The sequence below is a fragment of the Aspergillus clavatus genome, genomic scaffold, assembly GCF_000002715.2.
Source record: "Aspergillus clavatus NRRL 1 1099423829800 genomic scaffold, whole genome shotgun sequence".
NCBI lineage: Eukaryota > Fungi > Ascomycota > Eurotiomycetes > Eurotiales > Aspergillaceae > Aspergillus > Aspergillus clavatus.
In genome coordinates this window covers 712,093-728,553 of record NW_001517099.1, presented here as the reverse complement: position 1 = coordinate 728,553, position 16,461 = coordinate 712,093, and the positions used below count along the sequence as shown (strand labels likewise).

At 49.2% G+C, this 16,461-nt stretch overlaps 7 protein-coding genes across 7 annotated transcripts; 5 read left to right on the top strand and 2 right to left on the bottom strand.

The window, feature by feature from the left end:
* Positions 1-383: 383 nt before the first annotated feature.
* Positions 384-2,207, top strand: ACLA_047540 (uncharacterized protein; the record flags this gene model as incomplete). Its single annotated transcript, XM_001271710.1, has 1 exon — positions 384-2,207. The coding sequence occupies one exon, from the start codon at positions 384-386 to the stop codon at positions 2,205-2,207; it is 1,824 nt and encodes a 607-aa protein (XP_001271711.1).
* Positions 2,208-3,025: 818 nt separating this feature from the next.
* Positions 3,026-4,803, top strand: ACLA_047530 (NAD-dependent succinate-semialdehyde dehydrogenase; the record flags this gene model as incomplete). The annotated part of the gene is made up of 4 exons (XM_001271709.1): positions 3,026-3,145; positions 3,209-3,296; positions 3,359-4,628; positions 4,686-4,803. The coding sequence occupies 4 exons, from the start codon at positions 3,026-3,028 to the stop codon at positions 4,801-4,803; spliced, it is 1,596 nt and encodes a 531-aa protein (XP_001271710.1).
* A 69-nt stretch (positions 4,804-4,872) lies between these two features.
* On the bottom strand, positions 4,873-6,481 carry ACLA_047520 (histidine phosphatase family protein; the record flags this gene model as incomplete). The annotated part of the gene is made up of 5 exons (XM_001271708.1): positions 4,873-4,910; positions 4,964-5,331; positions 5,398-5,499; positions 5,555-5,672; positions 5,725-6,481. The coding sequence occupies 5 exons, from the start codon at positions 6,479-6,481 to the stop codon at positions 4,873-4,875; spliced, it is 1,383 nt and encodes a 460-aa protein (XP_001271709.1).
* Positions 6,482-8,390: 1,909 nt separating this feature from the next.
* ACLA_047510 (uncharacterized protein) lies at positions 8,391-10,051 on the top strand (the record flags this gene model as incomplete). Its single annotated transcript, XM_001271707.1, has 3 exons — positions 8,391-8,501; positions 8,540-8,668; positions 8,720-10,051. The coding sequence occupies 3 exons, from the start codon at positions 8,391-8,393 to the stop codon at positions 10,049-10,051; spliced, it is 1,572 nt and encodes a 523-aa protein (XP_001271708.1).
* A 380-nt stretch (positions 10,052-10,431) lies between these two features.
* ACLA_047500 (threonine dehydratase, biosynthetic) lies at positions 10,432-12,257 on the bottom strand (the record flags this gene model as incomplete). The annotated part of the gene is made up of 3 exons (XM_001271706.1): positions 10,432-11,732; positions 11,787-12,003; positions 12,069-12,257. The coding sequence occupies 3 exons, from the start codon at positions 12,255-12,257 to the stop codon at positions 10,432-10,434; spliced, it is 1,707 nt and encodes a 568-aa protein (XP_001271707.1).
* Positions 12,258-13,498: 1,241 nt separating this feature from the next.
* rcf1 (respiratory supercomplex assembly factor RCF1) lies at positions 13,499-14,176 on the top strand (the record flags this gene model as incomplete). Its single annotated transcript, XM_001271705.1, has 3 exons — positions 13,499-13,539; positions 13,616-13,686; positions 13,752-14,176. The coding sequence occupies 3 exons, from the start codon at positions 13,499-13,501 to the stop codon at positions 14,174-14,176; spliced, it is 537 nt and encodes a 178-aa protein (XP_001271706.1).
* A 1,351-nt stretch (positions 14,177-15,527) lies between these two features.
* On the top strand, positions 15,528-16,158 carry ACLA_047480 (YbhB/YbcL family Raf kinase inhibitor-like protein; the record flags this gene model as incomplete). The annotated part of the gene is made up of 2 exons (XM_001271704.1): positions 15,528-15,651; positions 15,743-16,158. 2 exons carry the CDS (start codon positions 15,528-15,530, stop codon positions 16,156-16,158), a joined length of 540 nt encoding a protein of 179 aa, XP_001271705.1.
* Positions 16,159-16,461: the final 303 nt, after the last annotated feature.

Sequence of the window (16,461 nt, the reverse complement as noted above, 5' to 3'; positions counted from 1 at the left end):
CTTAAAGACTGAGGTTGTGCCTGTACTATATCACGTGATATATTTTTCTTTTCCCGGTTCAACAACGGTTTGTGATCTCGAGTTCTAACCATTTTTCTGCTCCGGGAATCGGATCTTCGATATTAAGCAGAAGAGGATTGTGTCTAGCTTAGAATGAGAAGCTATTCCTGACAAGTTAGTCAGTTGCAGCTCTCTTCTTGATGCTGTTGTGAGACGTTAGATTTTGATTACGGAAATCATCTTGCGAAAGTCTACCTAGGGTACTCTGTTATGCTTCGCGACGCTGCCTTTATTACCTGTCTATCAACAAGGCATACTATATTGCTTTATCTTTCGATGTCATTTGTCTAGTGCCGCGTCACATTTTTCCGGACACAGGGAGGATGTCTTCCGTTTCTGGAAGTCAACCCTCAAACTTCAACCCTCCTCAGTCTGCTCAGCCCTACAGATCGTTGTTCGGCGGTTTAAGCAGTCAGGATGTAGTGGATCTGGAACCGTATCCTGAACCGCAGCAGGGTGGGGAAGCGGACGATCAGAATGGGTCAGACATTGATATGGAAGACATTCCATTTGAGGAGAACGATCATTCTGACGATGCGACTTACGTCGAGAGCGCAGACGATGGCTCCGAGTCAGATGATCATGCAAGCAACAAAGGCGAGATCCCGGCGAAGAAAAGAGAAACTGCTACCTCGCTCGCCCCTATCGACGAACAGCTGGACAGCCCACCATCATCGCCTGCATATCGCCCTAACAGATTCCGGGGCCCTGAATCTACGTGGAGAAAGCTTACGCTCGAGGACCGACAGAATGCTCAAGCTCTTGAAGAATTGAGAGCCAGAGATCTAGCGGCCCATCTCTACAACGCTTATGCTTTGCGGGTCAGAGCTCGTGAGATCGCACGGCAAGCACTGGAAAGCGACAAACAGCTGGACGAGACAGAAGCGTTTGTTCCCTCCAAACGATGGACGGCGTGGCCTATGCTTGCGACAGAGGTACCTCGAGCAGGAGAGCATCTCCGGCGACAAGTTGACGATGAGTGGACCTTGAGAATGCCGCCGGATCCTCGCCCCAGCGCGGATCTTGAAGAATCCGTCATAGCAGTAATGCTCAAAACTGCTAAAGATCGGTTCAATGCTCGAGATTGGACATCGAAAGGTTTCGGCTCGCACAAAAGGCGAATCATGGCATCTCTACCTGGAACTAATGACGAAAGTACCGGTATTGATGCTGAATTTGGGAGCGATGTCGATCCCGCAGATGGACTGGAGCTGCGTCCAGCCGTTCAAGCCGACGATGACAAGTCTCGACGACAGCTACGGCCCCTTACGCGTAACATACTCACTCAATTTGACCGTTTACTCATGGCTCTGCACCATGCTCGCAAAGGTGGGATGGTAGCAGACGATAGCTCGGCAAGCGAATGGCAGAGCGACACAGAGAGCATTGCTTCCAACGCATCCCACTCCAGAAAGCGGCGGATTGACGAACGGACAGAGAGAAGTCAGTCCAGAGGTCGAAAACGCACACGCAGGACATCTCTGCGGGCTAGATCCACGACCGGTCGATCCCAGAGCCTACATGCATCAAGTGGACGTGCCTCCTCTGTCTCGCGGGGAAGGTCTGTTGATAGTGACCGCAGGAGGTCTGCGAGTCGTATGCGTCTGGGTCTTAGGGACTGGAGCGAAGTGCTGGGTATCGCTTCCATAACAGGCTGGCCTTCTGCTGCTGTGATGCGAGCCGCGAAGAGATGTGCAGCACTTTTCGGCGAGGATATGGAATTCAAGACCCTCAGAGAAGGCAAATTGGAACATTCCAAGGAAGGTCATGTCAACAAATGGGAGTATGTCGAGAGCGAATCCGAAGAATCTGAGTCTGAGCCCGAGCCCGAGCCCTCTCCCCCACGTCGGTCTCAGTCTCGCAAGTCGCGCTCCCGTGCAGCTTCTACGCTTGGGGGGTCTACCTCTCGACCGGTTAGCCCTGGCTCGGAGGCCGCGGAAGATTTGCCACGACTCAAAGGGAAAGGCCAGCACCGCAAGCAGGACATTGTGTGCCCTGTCAAATCGTGTCCTCGACACGTTAATGGGTTTACTCGGACGTGGAATCTCAATTTACATATGAAACGAATGCATCCGGGGTATCGTTCCAGGAGCACCAGCCGAAAGTCTACAGCTGTGAAGTCCCCTGCTCCGTCTGTTCATGATTGAGTCATAGCCTTGTTGGTACCTACCAACCCTTGTGCCTTTGATATACTCCATATGAACTTTTGATAAATATTGCTTCTCCTCATCCATTCCAGTTGATAAGATACAATATCTGGTGTCGATTCTGTAAATACATGGAAGCATTGAGGCGGTATCGGAGAGGTTTTCCTATTGGTGAAAAACGCCGGAATGTTCCAAATACGAACTGTGAGTGGCTCAAAGTGCCGAGTTGGAGATAGCAGTTCTCGCCGCGTTTCAAGCATCAATACGAGAGACGTTTTTTATATCGACCTCTGGATAAGGATTCGACGCATTTGACGCCCTCTGTAACGGAAAGAAGAGAGCATTTGTGCTATATCTGCTCAGATAAAGACACAAAATATGAGCAATTGAAAGCAATTGATCTCTCTGATGATCGGGGATCTTTCACGAGGCTCACCACAGCTCCTGGTGGGAATGACGTCGGTCCACGTGATACTGCGCTCCCCGCTTGACGGTATGATAGAAGTAATTCTGAACCGACTCGGAGCTACGATTGTTAGCAACTTAGCACTGATTACTTTCCACTGGTCGACGGGTCCATTCTATTCTTGTATCGTATAAAAGGGATCTTAAAGAACTGTTTACCTGTTGGAATCCCCTTCTGGTGTTACTTTTATCTTCTATCTCTGCCCAAGAGTCCTCTGTTGGAGAGCCCCCGAACTCTCCCCGCATTGTCTATAGAGTACCTAGAGAGACTTCTATTGACATCCATCCGCCATCATCCGTATATTTTTAGATATCAGCTTCTTGGACGCCACTAGGTTTGGCTTCATCTCATCATGGAGGGAATCATTCGTCCCGTTGCGCGGCAATTATTGAGATCGCGAGCTCGGTATCCCTTCGCCATTCCTACGCTTCAATCAAAACGATTATATTCAAAGACCCATTATGTCCCTCGGGTAAATTCAAATCTTTCATGAGCGTTGCTGATGATAAAGAAGTGCGCTGATGATACTTTCAAGCTAAACGACCAATCCCTTTTCATTGAGAAAGCGTACGTCAATGGACAATGGGTGGATGCAGAGTCAGGGAAAACATTCGAAGTTCATGGTAGGAAAGCTGGATCTTCTCGTCTTGTCTTGACTTCATCTGATGTCTTTCCAAAAAAATAGATCCCGCCTCCGGAAAGCTCATTGGCACCTGTCCTGAATTCGATGTCCTTGATACAGAAAAGGCCATTGAGGCCGCCTCAGCAGCATTTCCCAAGTTCCGCACAACCCTAGCGCGTGAGCGTGCTCGGATGCTGCGGCGATGGTATCAGTTGATGATGGATAATGCGGAGGACCTTGCAACATTGATCACATGGGAGAACGGAAAACCGTTGGCAGACGCAAAGGGCGAGGTGAACTATGCGGCTAGCTTTTTTGAATGGTTCAGTGAGGAGGCACCCCGTATCTACGGCGACACTATCCCTTCATCGGTGCCCGGTAACAGGGTCATCACTCTCAAGCAGCCTGTGGGTGTCTGTGGCCTGCTTACTCCATGGAATTTCCCCGCGGCCATGATCACAAGAAAGATCGGTCCTGCGCTGGCGGCCGGGTGTACAGTTGTGTGCAAGACACCTAGTGAAACGCCCTTCACCGCAAATGCTCTTGCGGAACTTGCCCACCGTGCCGGCATCCCTAAAGGCGTGGTCAATATTGTGACAGCATCCAAGAACACACCGGAAGTGGGTGAGGTGATCACCACCCATCCTGAAGTTCGCAAGGTCTCTTTCACTGGTTCGACCAATGTCGGCAGGCTTCTCATGAAGCAAGCCTCTTCAACAATTAAGAAGGTATCCTGGGAACTTGGCGGAAACGCCCCTTTCATCGTCTTCGATGATGTGGAGGATCTGGATGCCGCTGTCACCGGAGCTATTGCCTCCAAATTCCGCAGCTCAGGCCAAACATGCGTCTGTGCAAACCGTATATATGTTCAGCGGGGTGTCTATGATGAATTTACCAAGCGGTTTGCTGCAAAGATCAAGGACTTCAAGCTTGGCGCCGGTTTCGAGGACGGTGTCACTCATGGCCCTGTTATCCACGAACGGGCCATCGACAAGGTTGACCAGCACGTCAAGGATGCCCAGTCTAAGGGCGCCAAGGTCCTCGCTGGAGGCAAGAGAGTGCCCGAGCTGGGCCCCAACTTTTACGAGCTGACTGTGTTGGCGGAGATGAACAAAGACATGCTGATCGCCTCTGAGGAAACATTCGGTCCTGTGGCAGGATTGTTCCCCTTTGAGACGGAACAGGAAGTTGTCGAGCTGGCTAACAAGGCTGAGGTTGGGCTTGCCGGTTACTTCTTCAGTGGTAACGTAAAGCGTATCTTCCGAGTTGCCGAGGCACTCGAGGTTGGTATGGTTGGTGTCAACACGGGTCTGATAAGTGATGTTGCTTCCCCGTAAGTTTTTTTTCCTTTTTATTATTGCTGATAGGACACGATGCTGATCGTTATTAGATTCGGTGGTGTCAAACAGAGCGGCTTCGGCCGCGAGGGCAGCAAGTACGGCATCGAGGAGTTCCTGACGATCAAGAGTGTGACATTTGGTGGCATGGGTGAACCTTTGCAGTCTTGATTGTAGCTTTCCATAGAAATATCAAATTTAATGACAATGACAAACATCTATTTCACATTCCTTTTGACATTACCTGGACTCCATCTGAAGATTCACAAATGACGAGCCTATAGCTAATCGCATTTTATTCCATCCCGCAAATTATCCCTAGTCGACGTACTATAGTTCCACCAAAGATCAAGATACTGAGGCAGGGACTCTGGAATCTCGCATTCCGAAACAAAGTCCGGTAGGTCCCCCGACAGAATCGACGTATAATCCTCCAGGGGACAAGAATAGCCAGGACCAGACTGACAGGCACGAAAGGCCACAACAGCCTCGTTGAGAACCAGCCGCACGTATGGCCCTGCCGGTGATACTGCAGTTGCATTACAGCTTAACCGCTCCATGACCAGATGGCCGCCCATTGGGACTAACTCGCTACTTGACCAGGGACTGCCGAAGGCTACTCGGTCAACGGGGAGATCTTCCTGCTGAGGCAGGATGCCCAGCGCGTCAATTATGGGAGTGATGTCTGTATCATGCGCGCTGTAGATAGGCAGTCAGATGGACATGCATGCGATAAGAAGAGAAAGCATAGAAGCTGGGACATACAAGTTGAAAAATAGAGTGCCAGATGAAGGGCCCTCGTTGAGAAGGGCGAGAGTAGCATTGACATAGACAGCGCCAACGGAGCGCATCTTTTCGTTGCCGGGACTAGAAGCGAGATTGCTATTAGGTCCGATCAATAGATGGAGCTTCAACGGCTTACCCTGCGCAATAGTAGAAGTGTAGATCCCAGATATACCCCAAACTGACCCACTCGTCCATCGTGAAAGCTCCGGTCCAGTTCGAATAGCCACGGACACTCGGCTCATACGACGCCATTGCTTTTTGATCAGCGTTGAACATAGCCTCGAATAAGGGGAATCAAGGACCTACTCATTAGCCAGAATACATCAGTCGAAGTCAGATTCAAACTGGAATATTGGGCATTCAGCCGCTGCGCCGCGACTTCGAGCTGCGGCAACGTCTGCGGCCACGCATCGCATATACTCTGCCCGTCCGCGTCACGGCTCCGACATGCGCGCGAGAGAGCATTCGCGCCGCGGTCCTTCGACTCGGAAACGATGTTGAGAGCCGATTTCGTCTTGTAATCGGCAGCACCGAAGAAGCCTTCTCCGAACATCCGAGCCGTATCCACGATGCGGCTCGTGTCACTAGCGAATAATGGTATCACCGTTTCTTCATCCCAGAGGTGGCCGTAACGATTTCGCGCGTCTACACCGTGCGAATAAGCGGCCTGGATTCCTGCGTATGGCCCTGTGGTGGTCTCCTTGTCATAGTAACAATCGGAAGAGACGAAGTACGTCCAATTCTTGACAAAGGCGAGATCGCCGTCGCTGATGGGCTCATCTAAAATTGCATCTTTGACCTTTTGCAGGGCATCTTCGATCTTTGGCCCTTCGCTTCCAAGGGGGTATCGTTCCCCATGTCGTTTGATCATGATGACTTGGTCAACCATGCAGCCAGCTGGGGGGTTACGGTTGATCCCGTAGGAGGTACGGTCCACGTATGGTCCCATTGCCCCATTGTGTTTGAAGATGTTATTGCCATCAAGAGTTTGCTGGGAGAAGAGGAGAGTCGAGGCGGCGACTGTTGGAATCAAGACAAGCAGCTGTGAGTTCGAGTAGAGCATTTTTCTTTGGACAAGGGAGAGTGTTTGGGTGTTCCGTTTATGGAGATATCGCCTTTTACTGGTTTCCTGAAGACACAGCGGCCAGAAAATATTTTGAGCTTGTGGCTGTTGATCCGACATGCCTTGTTATGTATCGAGCCTCATCCCGCATTCCTGAGTGGCACACAGGGATAGAACCAATAACATATTGGCAGATATGTAAGTCCAAAATATGGTCAAGATTCCAATCATCTTATGTAGCTGAGCGAGCTCCTCCTATACAAATAGCTCGGTTGTTGACATTGTCATGGGGTGGTGTTGAAGTGCCCACATATGGTTGATTTTAAAACAAAATCTCCACAGAAGATCCGCGAGTTTATGGCAGCCATGTTGACGCAGCTAACCAGATATCTTGACGGGATTAGGGGTGATTCTTCTAGATCTCCTTTCTCATTGAGTCAAAAAACTAGCAGCCGCCAATTCTTCTGCTGAGAAGATCCAGATATTGGCGGTATATCGGAGAATTTGATGAGAGAAGGCACAATCACTAAGGCAAATGTCAAATATCTGCCAAATAAGAGGCATACAGTGGTAGTGAGATCCGTTGAATAGATGTGAGATATAGAGACAAAGAGTCTAATGTACAAACAATGTGAGCGCCGCAACCGAACAACCGATGATATAAAAGAAGGCCAAACATATCCGAGTATCACAACGAGAAATCATATGTCCCTGGAAGCATGTCCGCGTTGGGTCGAATTGGTAAGTGTCACCACGGCTTGGTATATTCGATTCCGGTGTCCATGCTGGTCTTGGTCCATAGGAGGTTCATTCCGTTCATCCGTCTATCCGCCCAAAATCTATTTTCCTTGACGTTGCTTGTGCTTGGGGTTCTTAGAGCTGTATTTGACAACCTCGTTAGAGCTGTAGGCACTGATAAGAAAGGCGTGCGGTACTAACCAGATGATATAGACTCTGTTCTTTCTCCGGACAGGCTATTAGAAAACCACTTGTTAGCATCACCACAGCCATTAAGAGCCAAAACTCTCCATGCAATCCAGATGGCAGACAGCCAGTCACACGCATACCTTGCAACCATCGCATAACCGCTTAACGGAGGATCTTGTCTTCATGCCCCGGACTTGCTCAAGCTGGCGCACGGTAGATCCAACAACTGCAGCATTGCTCTCCTGCTTCTTTCCAGAGCGCAAACTGCGAAGGCTGTTGCTAAGTGATACTCTGGTCAATTGCGATAGTGACCGCGAAAGAAACTGATGGGAGAATGTCTGATTCGAGAAGGAGGGGAGGAGTTGGCGGAGGGCGCGGGTTGAGGGCCCAAACACTGAACGGAGAGACATCATGTTGATATGCATGTAGAGAGGTCAGAGAGACTTCGCCGTGAGTGTCTTTAGCGATACACTACAGTCGAAGAGTGGAAGTATCCAAATGACACTGATGGTTGATGATCGTCGAAACCGCGGAGCAAATGTTCGCCGGAGTTTCTGCATCGCCGACGACGCATTCCCATTGGCTGGATTTGTTAACCAATGAGAACAAGCTAAACAGACTTACAGACGGGAGTCTTATATTAGTTGACACCTGAGGCGCCAAGATACCTCTTTCATGTTTATACTGGACTACAGACGCGAGAAGAGAGGTCAAGTCAACCTACAGGACGTTTAGTACGGTCGTCCGTCTTTCATTCAATCTAATATGGATATTGTATTTCCACAGATATTCTAAGATACCCGTCAAATTTCAAAATCCACTGCAAGTTACTTCGTCTGTCAATGCAAGCCCATTCAGGTCTTTGTTTCTGCTTTTAACGAAGCAAAGCAGGACCACAAAGGCTTCTTCTCCCCTTTATTGCAGCGATAGCAAACACATGATCGCTATCTAGAGTTGAAGAAAGAAACGGTCAACTCTCTGGATGAAGCGGGAATTCGGCATCTTTCCTCTCCGCCAAGGCCTGTCAAGTCAGGAGTCTTCACCTACGACGAGCAAGGTATCAGAGCGTATGGTTATTCACGGGCCTCTCTGGGTGAGTTGAAACTCTTATTCCGCAAAAATGCGTCCAAGGCTCGTATCAGATCCGCGACCAAGTCGTGGATCACAGCACAGCTGCAGCTCTATGGGATACCCCTCCAGCGGAAGGACAGCATGCTTCAGCTGAAGGCCTTGCTGGAGACTTCAGTGAAGAACGGACAGGTATGGACTTTTTAGAAAATGATATGAAACTGATTCTGATTTTCTTTACAGTGTGAGAGCCCCTCGCAAGCGATGATTGCACTTGAGAGGTCCCTGTCTAAACAGTACCGGCAGGCCGGATTAGTTCATGAGGAGAATATCAGACGACTGAGGGCAGTCGAATTTTCACAGTTGAAATCACCCTCTTGCGAGGCTCACTCTGACACGTATATGTTCTTGGCCAAATACTTCCTTACTGGTCCACATGGCCAGCCAGACAGAGAGAGGCAAAAAGAGGCATTGATACTGGATGCCTGTCCTGAAATGAATTTCCTCTCAGCTGTACAGAAGGTCCCTGGTCTGGCGTTCTATACAAAGCAGCAAGTCATTATCGTAGGGTGGGAAGACACAATCTCTCGCGGAATCGACGCCGCTTTTGCGAGGCTGTCAGCACCTGGTACCAAGTCGCATGTTGCTTCGAGTGAGATGCGTTTTGACTTGGACCGTTTTATGGCCAAATACTTTCTGGACGGGATTAAAGGCAGGCCAGATCCAAAGAAGACCCCTAACCCAGTCGAGTTGCATTCATTTTCCCAGGAATGGCCGGACCTCGCAAAGATCGTCGCTTCTGTCCCGGGACTACACATTGCACACACTACGGCGAAGTCGCTTTCCGAGAACACGATTATTGGCTGGGACGCCGATAAAGTTGCCCTGTGCAAGAAAAGACGTGACAAAGTCCAGGCTGAGGAGGAGGCAAAAATAGAAGCCGAGAGGGCGGCAGAGGAAGAGGATGCCCGGCAGGAAGCTCTGGCACCTCATCGTCTCTACCTGAGCAACCATTCTCCCTCCCCTGGGCCTTTGAAACCGGAAGATCTCACGGGATCATACATCATCGAGTGTGAAGCAGCAGAAGAATACATCATGGATGGGGAAAAGATGACGCTTGACATCCAGAAGCCAGAGAGCGTCCATGGTGTTGTAGCTGCATTCAGTCTTGGATTGATCGAGGGAACCATGCTGCTGGCCCTCTCGCACGATGCATTGCATGCCCTACGTGAAGAACAACCGCCCATGGAGGATGACTCGGAAGACGAATGGGGCGACTACGACTCAGACACAGGAAAACGTAAAGCTAGCAACCCTGCAGAAGGCCGGGTGGTCAAGCGCCGACTGGGCGAAACTCCCCAACCGAATCGCGTATATATTCAGTGGACGGGGAGAGAAATTAGTGGCCCGATAGCTGTCGATGAGAAGAACGAACATACGGGTTATGTTGATTTTGAGCCTTCCAAAGCAACAGCACAAGGCCAATGGGCATACCCAGACTTCTTCGGCGATGAGAAACTTCAATTCACTATCTACAAGCGTTCGGATGAACCCGACGAAGCTCCTAAAGACTAGGGCCTCTTTACCCAAAAGCAATACAACTATGAAAGTAGAGCGAGATGGGGTGGTTGGTAAGCACCGGCTACGAATAATGATCATGAGTTGTGCCTGGAAGTCACAGCGGAGTCGTCCATGACATACAATCTGAAGATTATCAATAGAATTGCTATTTTCGCATTAGATTCGAATGGGAGAGGTGGACGGTTTATTACTATTTACGAAAGATAATGATAAAGCAGGCTGCAGCCTATGATCTATCTGACGCTCTGATCCAAACGCTGAGGAAACTCACTACACACTGCTTTCGCCCTGAGGAATATCATCAACCCGAATCAGTGTATCACCCTAAATTAACCACGAGATTACACGAAAAAGACGGCTGTCAACGCACATCATTAACAGCGCAAGAATGTCTGGTAGGTAGGGGAGTCGGTTTGCTCGCTGAACGGATAGCCCAGATCGTTCAGGAACGCCTCCAGCTCGTTTTTCTCAGCGTTGGGGCACTGGATACCTGCCAGTACCTTTCCAACATCACCACCATAGTTACGGTAGTGAAACAAGGAGATGTTCTGGTTGGGCCGAAGCGTGGTGAGGAACTTGGCCAAAGCTCCAGGACGCTCTGGGAATTCGAACATGAACAACCGCTCGTCATTGACATCGCAGCGTCCTCCAACCAGGAAACGTAAGTGTCTCTTGGCGAGCTCATCATCGCTCAGATCCTTCGCAGTCATGCCGGCCTTGTCCAGTTCAGCCATGATCTTCGCTAAGTCTTCGCGTCCAGTCAGGGCAGACAAGGAGATGCCCATCAAGACATCGGCGGATTCGGCGCGCGCATAGCGGTAGCTGAACGCCGTCACTGCGTGGGGGAGCACAACCTCAATAAGCTTCCCAAAGGCACCAGGCTTCTCGGGGATGTTGACGCTCAGAAGCGCTTCCTTGCGCTCACCCAGAGCAGCACGCTCAGCAACAAACCGCAGGCGGTCGAAATCCATGTTTGCACCGGATGTGATGGCAACCAGCTCGCGGTTAGTATCAGGACTGGGATTCTGGGCGAGGTACTTCTTGAGACCGGCGAGGGCGAGGGCGCCTGCAGGCTCGATGATAGATCTGGTGTCCTCAAACGCATCTTTGATGGCTGCGCAGGTTTCGTCGGTACTGACCAAGATAACCTCATCGACGACCTCGCGAGCTAGGCGGTAAGTTTCCTCGCCGACGGTCTTGACAGCCGCACCATCTGCGAACAGCCCAACGTCCTTCAGGAAGACTCGATAACCACCTCCTAGTGATTGAGCCATGGCATTCGCATCGTGAGCCTCCACTCCAATAACCTTCACATGTGGCGCGATGCGCTTGAGGTATACTCCAATACCAGCAATCAATCCTCCTCCACCGACCGCACAGAAGACAGCCTCCAGCTTTTCCAGGTTCGCCTGGCGCAAGATTTCCATGCCAATTGTTCCTTGGCCCGCAATCACGTAAGGATCGTCAAAGGGAGGGATGCTGGTCAGGCCGTGCTGCTTCTCCAGTCTATGCGCTTCTTCCTTGGCGGCGTCGAAATCCTGTCCGTGAAGAATAACACTCCCGCCCAGACGGGCGACGTTCAGGTGTTTGATGGCAGGAGTGCCCGAGGGCATGACGATAGTCGCAGGGATCTTCAACTTGCGGGCTGAGAACGCAACACCTTGCGCGTGGTTACCTAGTCAAATATCAGCTTACATCCTGGCAATACCGAGCATACTGAGGGCTCTACCTGCAGAGCAAGCAACCACACCCTTCCACCGCTGTTCAGGGGTCAAATTTGCCATCTTGTTGTACGCTCCACGGAGCTTAAAGCTGAACACGGGGAGAAGATCCTCCCGCTTAAGAAGAACGCGACATTCTAGGCGATTGCTGAGATTCACGGCATGATGAAGAGGCGTCTCCTGAACAACATCGTAGACCCGTGACGTCAAGATAAGGCGGAGGTACTGTTGTGATCAAATCATGGTCAGGAAGTTTCTGGTAACGAAGCGGTTGGAATCGAAAGGCTCACATCGGGATACCCATTAGGAAGCAAAAAAGCACTGGGGATACCCCAGTCCTGCGGTGAGCCCAACGCCGTGTTTTGATCCTTCTCAGAGGGGGGTGTTGGAGCGGCGGTGTACTCGGTCAGAGCGAGGTTGCTCAGCTTCCCAGGGACGGGGAGTGTCGCCCCACTGAGGTTGGCGGGTTGGTCGGGCATGATTGACACCTACAGTATCTTCCAAAATCGAAGAAACCGGGATTGCGACGATAGAATCGGGTTGAACGCAATCAAGAAGGTCGGCGGCGATATCGAAAATTCGCCAGTGGCACCAGAAGCACGCCTTCGACAACAGTAAATCTTTCCCACGGGTCCAGCCTGGAAGAATGCCGGGATCGGAGCGGGACTCGTTGAGTCATCAACCCTGGACTTGAGCCCTAGTTTCCCTTTACGGACACGAAGATATATCGCCTTGAGAGAAAGACCAACCAAACAAATCCCATGAATGAATGACGAATATCAGATATACCAGCTTACGTCGCTTTGATTAAAGATATCTGCTATTTCCTACCGTCTACATGACTGTAGTAATTGAGTGCTCCATAAAATCCCCAGACGCTTTGACACTTGACAGTATGGGTGGTAATCAAAATGTCAAAATGACAAAAATGACGTTTCATTTTGACTAGGTTTTTTTCTGACGAGGTAATATGTTGTGAGAAAAAGTTGAATTTTATTAGAGCCACTACCACCCATGTTGCCATATGCCGAGGTGGTGGATAACTATCTAAACAATAATGATATATATTTTGATGAGGTGTAGTAGTCTCATCTCCTAGGTAGTTAGGTAATACCTACTGTGTAGGTACTGGAATCAAGGGACAGAGAAATCTATATAACTTGATTGGTTGAATTTTGAAATGCTGCTCTCCCATTGGTTACAGGGTGGTATCTACTTTTTTCACGTGACATATATTCTTTGTTAGGAAAATAATGGCTTGTCATTTGACATTTTTGACATTTTGGCCAGATTTTTGACATACTACGTAGGTACTGACTGCATCACCCCGAGTTGACAGCCGGCGGGATAAGACACTAGTGTAAGATACGACTAGCACACCGTACTATACCTGTATTAAATATTACAGAAAAGATCACCAGATCCTTTGCGACGTCATGTTCTGTGCGGCCTTTCCAATACCGCTGCGCATTTCTTCATTTACTGAGGAAATAAGACTTAAGAGCAGAGTTCAGTACTCTCTGAACCAACAACTCGGCCATCAATTGGAGGCCTTCGGGAAAGCTTCCGTCGGGGACCGCAGGATCTCATTTCCGTGATTTCGTTCCAGTTGGGCCATCCGTCTTGCCACCTTCTGACCAACCAATCTTGTCCAAAGTCCGACAAATTTGACATTGCAAAGCTTCATTCGCACCAGTGATACCCCAAATTCATAGTCAAAATGGACCAGGAACCGATTCCCTCGTCTCTGGAGGATAACCCGTACGTTCCCCAACCTGGTTTGGCTATCCCCTGTGGTGCGGGGGAAATGGATCTAACGAACTTCATTCATCCATAGCCAATTCAAAGAAGAGACCTCTCTACAAAAATTTCGCAGACGGTTCAAGGAAGAGCCCCTTATCCCGTTAGGTACGCCTACTCAACGCTTTTCCTGCATGATCAATTCTAATTTCCTTTTTTTTCTCTCCGAGCAGGATGTGCCGCTACTTCATATGCGCTCTACCGCGCCTACAGATCGATGAAAGCCGGCGACTCGGTTGAAATGAACAAGATGTTCCGCGCCCGTATCTACGCACAGTTCTTCACCCTTATTGCGGTCGTTGCAGGAGGCATGTACTTCAAGACTGAGCGTCAGCAGCGGAGGGAGTTCGAGAAAATGGTGGAACAGCGGAAAGCCCAGGAGAAGCGGGACGCGTGGCTCCGTGAACTCGAGGTCAGAGACAAGGAGGATAAGGACTGGAGGGAGCGCCATGCTGCCATGGAGGCGGCTGCCAAGGAGGCTGGCAAGCGCAAGTCCGTCCCTGAGCAAGACGCCGCTCGGTCCGCTATTGAGCCTGCGGATGAGAAGTCGATCGGTGTATTAGCTGCCGTGAGAGAACTGTTGGCGCGGCAAAATTGAGATTGTTAGGAAACAAGTTATGCGGGCTAGTCGGTTGGTCATTGCTTTCCTTGGGTTGACACAAATCATGTACATATATACATCTCGAGATTTTGTAAGATTATAAGAAGCTCTCCTCATTACCCAATTTGGAGTTGGTTGGGTTGGTTGGATGAACGCAGCAAACAACAGTCACCTAATGCACTGGCTTACTGGTCGTTACATCAATAGACGTCTATCAGCCCACGACCTGTTCATCAATATATCGCTTCATCGTTTCAAACTCGGTCTTTCCGGTCTGCAAACGTTGTTAACAGATATAGATCCAGAACAGAGAATATTCTTACTGAGAGCAGATATCGTATATGTTGCTTTATCCCAGGGAGTAGCACCCATCAGTCAGCAACGCTTCGAAGTTGAAACTAGTACGGAGATCATACTCACAAGGTCTGTTACATTGCGATGGCGCTCGAATTCTGTGCGAGCGTAGCTGTGTAATTCATCTCGAGTTGATGAAGGAGGAATCTCTTCAAAAGCGACATGTTCAATCAGCATGAAAGGTCCAGCAAAGTCAATACATGGTATTCATTATATATCAGGACCACTGGGACGACTAACTGTGTAAAGACCTAACGATCTCACGCCATAAACCAATGACTCGCTGTCTTTGTATGAACTACATGATAAATCAATATAACTCCAAGGCTGACATTCAAGCAATAGTTACAAACATACATGATCCAGACTAACTGCTGGCTTTCTGAGTTTTGAGGGCTGGCCACGAGCAACCGAGGCAAGCAAATTCACGGACAGCCGCATCTTTATATCTAGCTAATCACGGGCCTGGTGTGTTGCCAGAGGTTGACATCGAGCAAGAGAGACCTTCTCTGCTTCTATGAAATTGTTCTCTGATGTACATATCTTGATGGAGCTCACTAAAGCTATCCCAGTGGCGGAAGACAAGGCGGTGAAGTGATCTTGATAATGATGTATTGTTATGTCATGTAATTTACACCCACATACAATACGCAATAAATCGCGCCGCTCATCAACTAGATAAATACATTCTCCAGCCCCAACCTCTGAATGAGGTCCAAAAAACTATCGCATTAGATGCTTTGAAGTCAGCAAGATTTTTTGGAGCAATGTTAGAATATGAGAGATTTAATATGATTCTAACAGCGCAATCATCGAATTAATTCCGAACAAAGAGCTAAAGTCCGATATATCCGGCGGAACCAGTTAACACCGATGAAGGTTATACAGACAAGCTGGCTCTTACATTTAAGACTGAAAGCTTGGCTTCATCTATGCATTCGCACGACTTCAAACCGGTAGCATCAAGCTGAGATCCATCAAATAATAAGTCAGAATGCCATCCATCGAAGCTGTTGAGGCCGCATTGTCGCTTGCTGAGAAGGACAGCTCCAAAGTCCTTGGTCTGACCCTCGGCGAACAACGCATTAACACACCTGGTCAATTTGTTCCTAAAGCTGGTGAGTAGGCATGCGGAAATCCTATCACATTGGTCACTGTCAAAATAGCAGTATGCGAGCCATTTGGCTGATGCATGACTGCTGGATCTAGATGCTCAAAGAGAGCCCCAACTCTCCTTCAATGTGTCCTTTGGCAAATACATCGTCATCAGCACGGATATTGATGCCCCTTTCCCGTCCTTCGGTGTCTTGGGGCCCATCCTGCACTGGATTCAGCCAGGATATGAACCATCAAATGACATTACTGCCACTGGAGAAGCCATCCTGAAGACCTCCGCACCGTTTGTTGCAAACTATATTGGCCCTGCACCTCCTCCGGGAAGTTCGCCGCATCGGTATGTCTTTTTGCTATACGAACAACCAGATGGCTTCGATGGCAAGAAGTTCGCTCCCAAGAACGGAAACCCTCTCGGCAACTGGCAAAGGATGAGATTTGACCTGGATGCCTTCACCAGGGAAGCGAAGCTGGGACCTGTTCTGGCAGCGAATTATTTCCGCAGCAATTGATTTCTGGTTTCTTCGAAGTGATCTGGCATTGAGACCAATGTTATGATTCTATTGATTTAATTTTTGCTATGGTAATATGAGAAATCAATCATCAAAGAAATGCACCGATGGATGGAAGTATTGTACATAGTACGTAGTGCTACAGTGCTACTAACTTACTAAGTAGTAATAATAAGAGTGGTCTGATCTATTATTTTCCCCTTCACTCTGATTGGCGCAATCGATGATCGACAAACAACCAATCGGAGCATATCACGTGATATGTTCCTGGCTTCCCCGAACTTTTTTTCAGAGCAGAAAAAC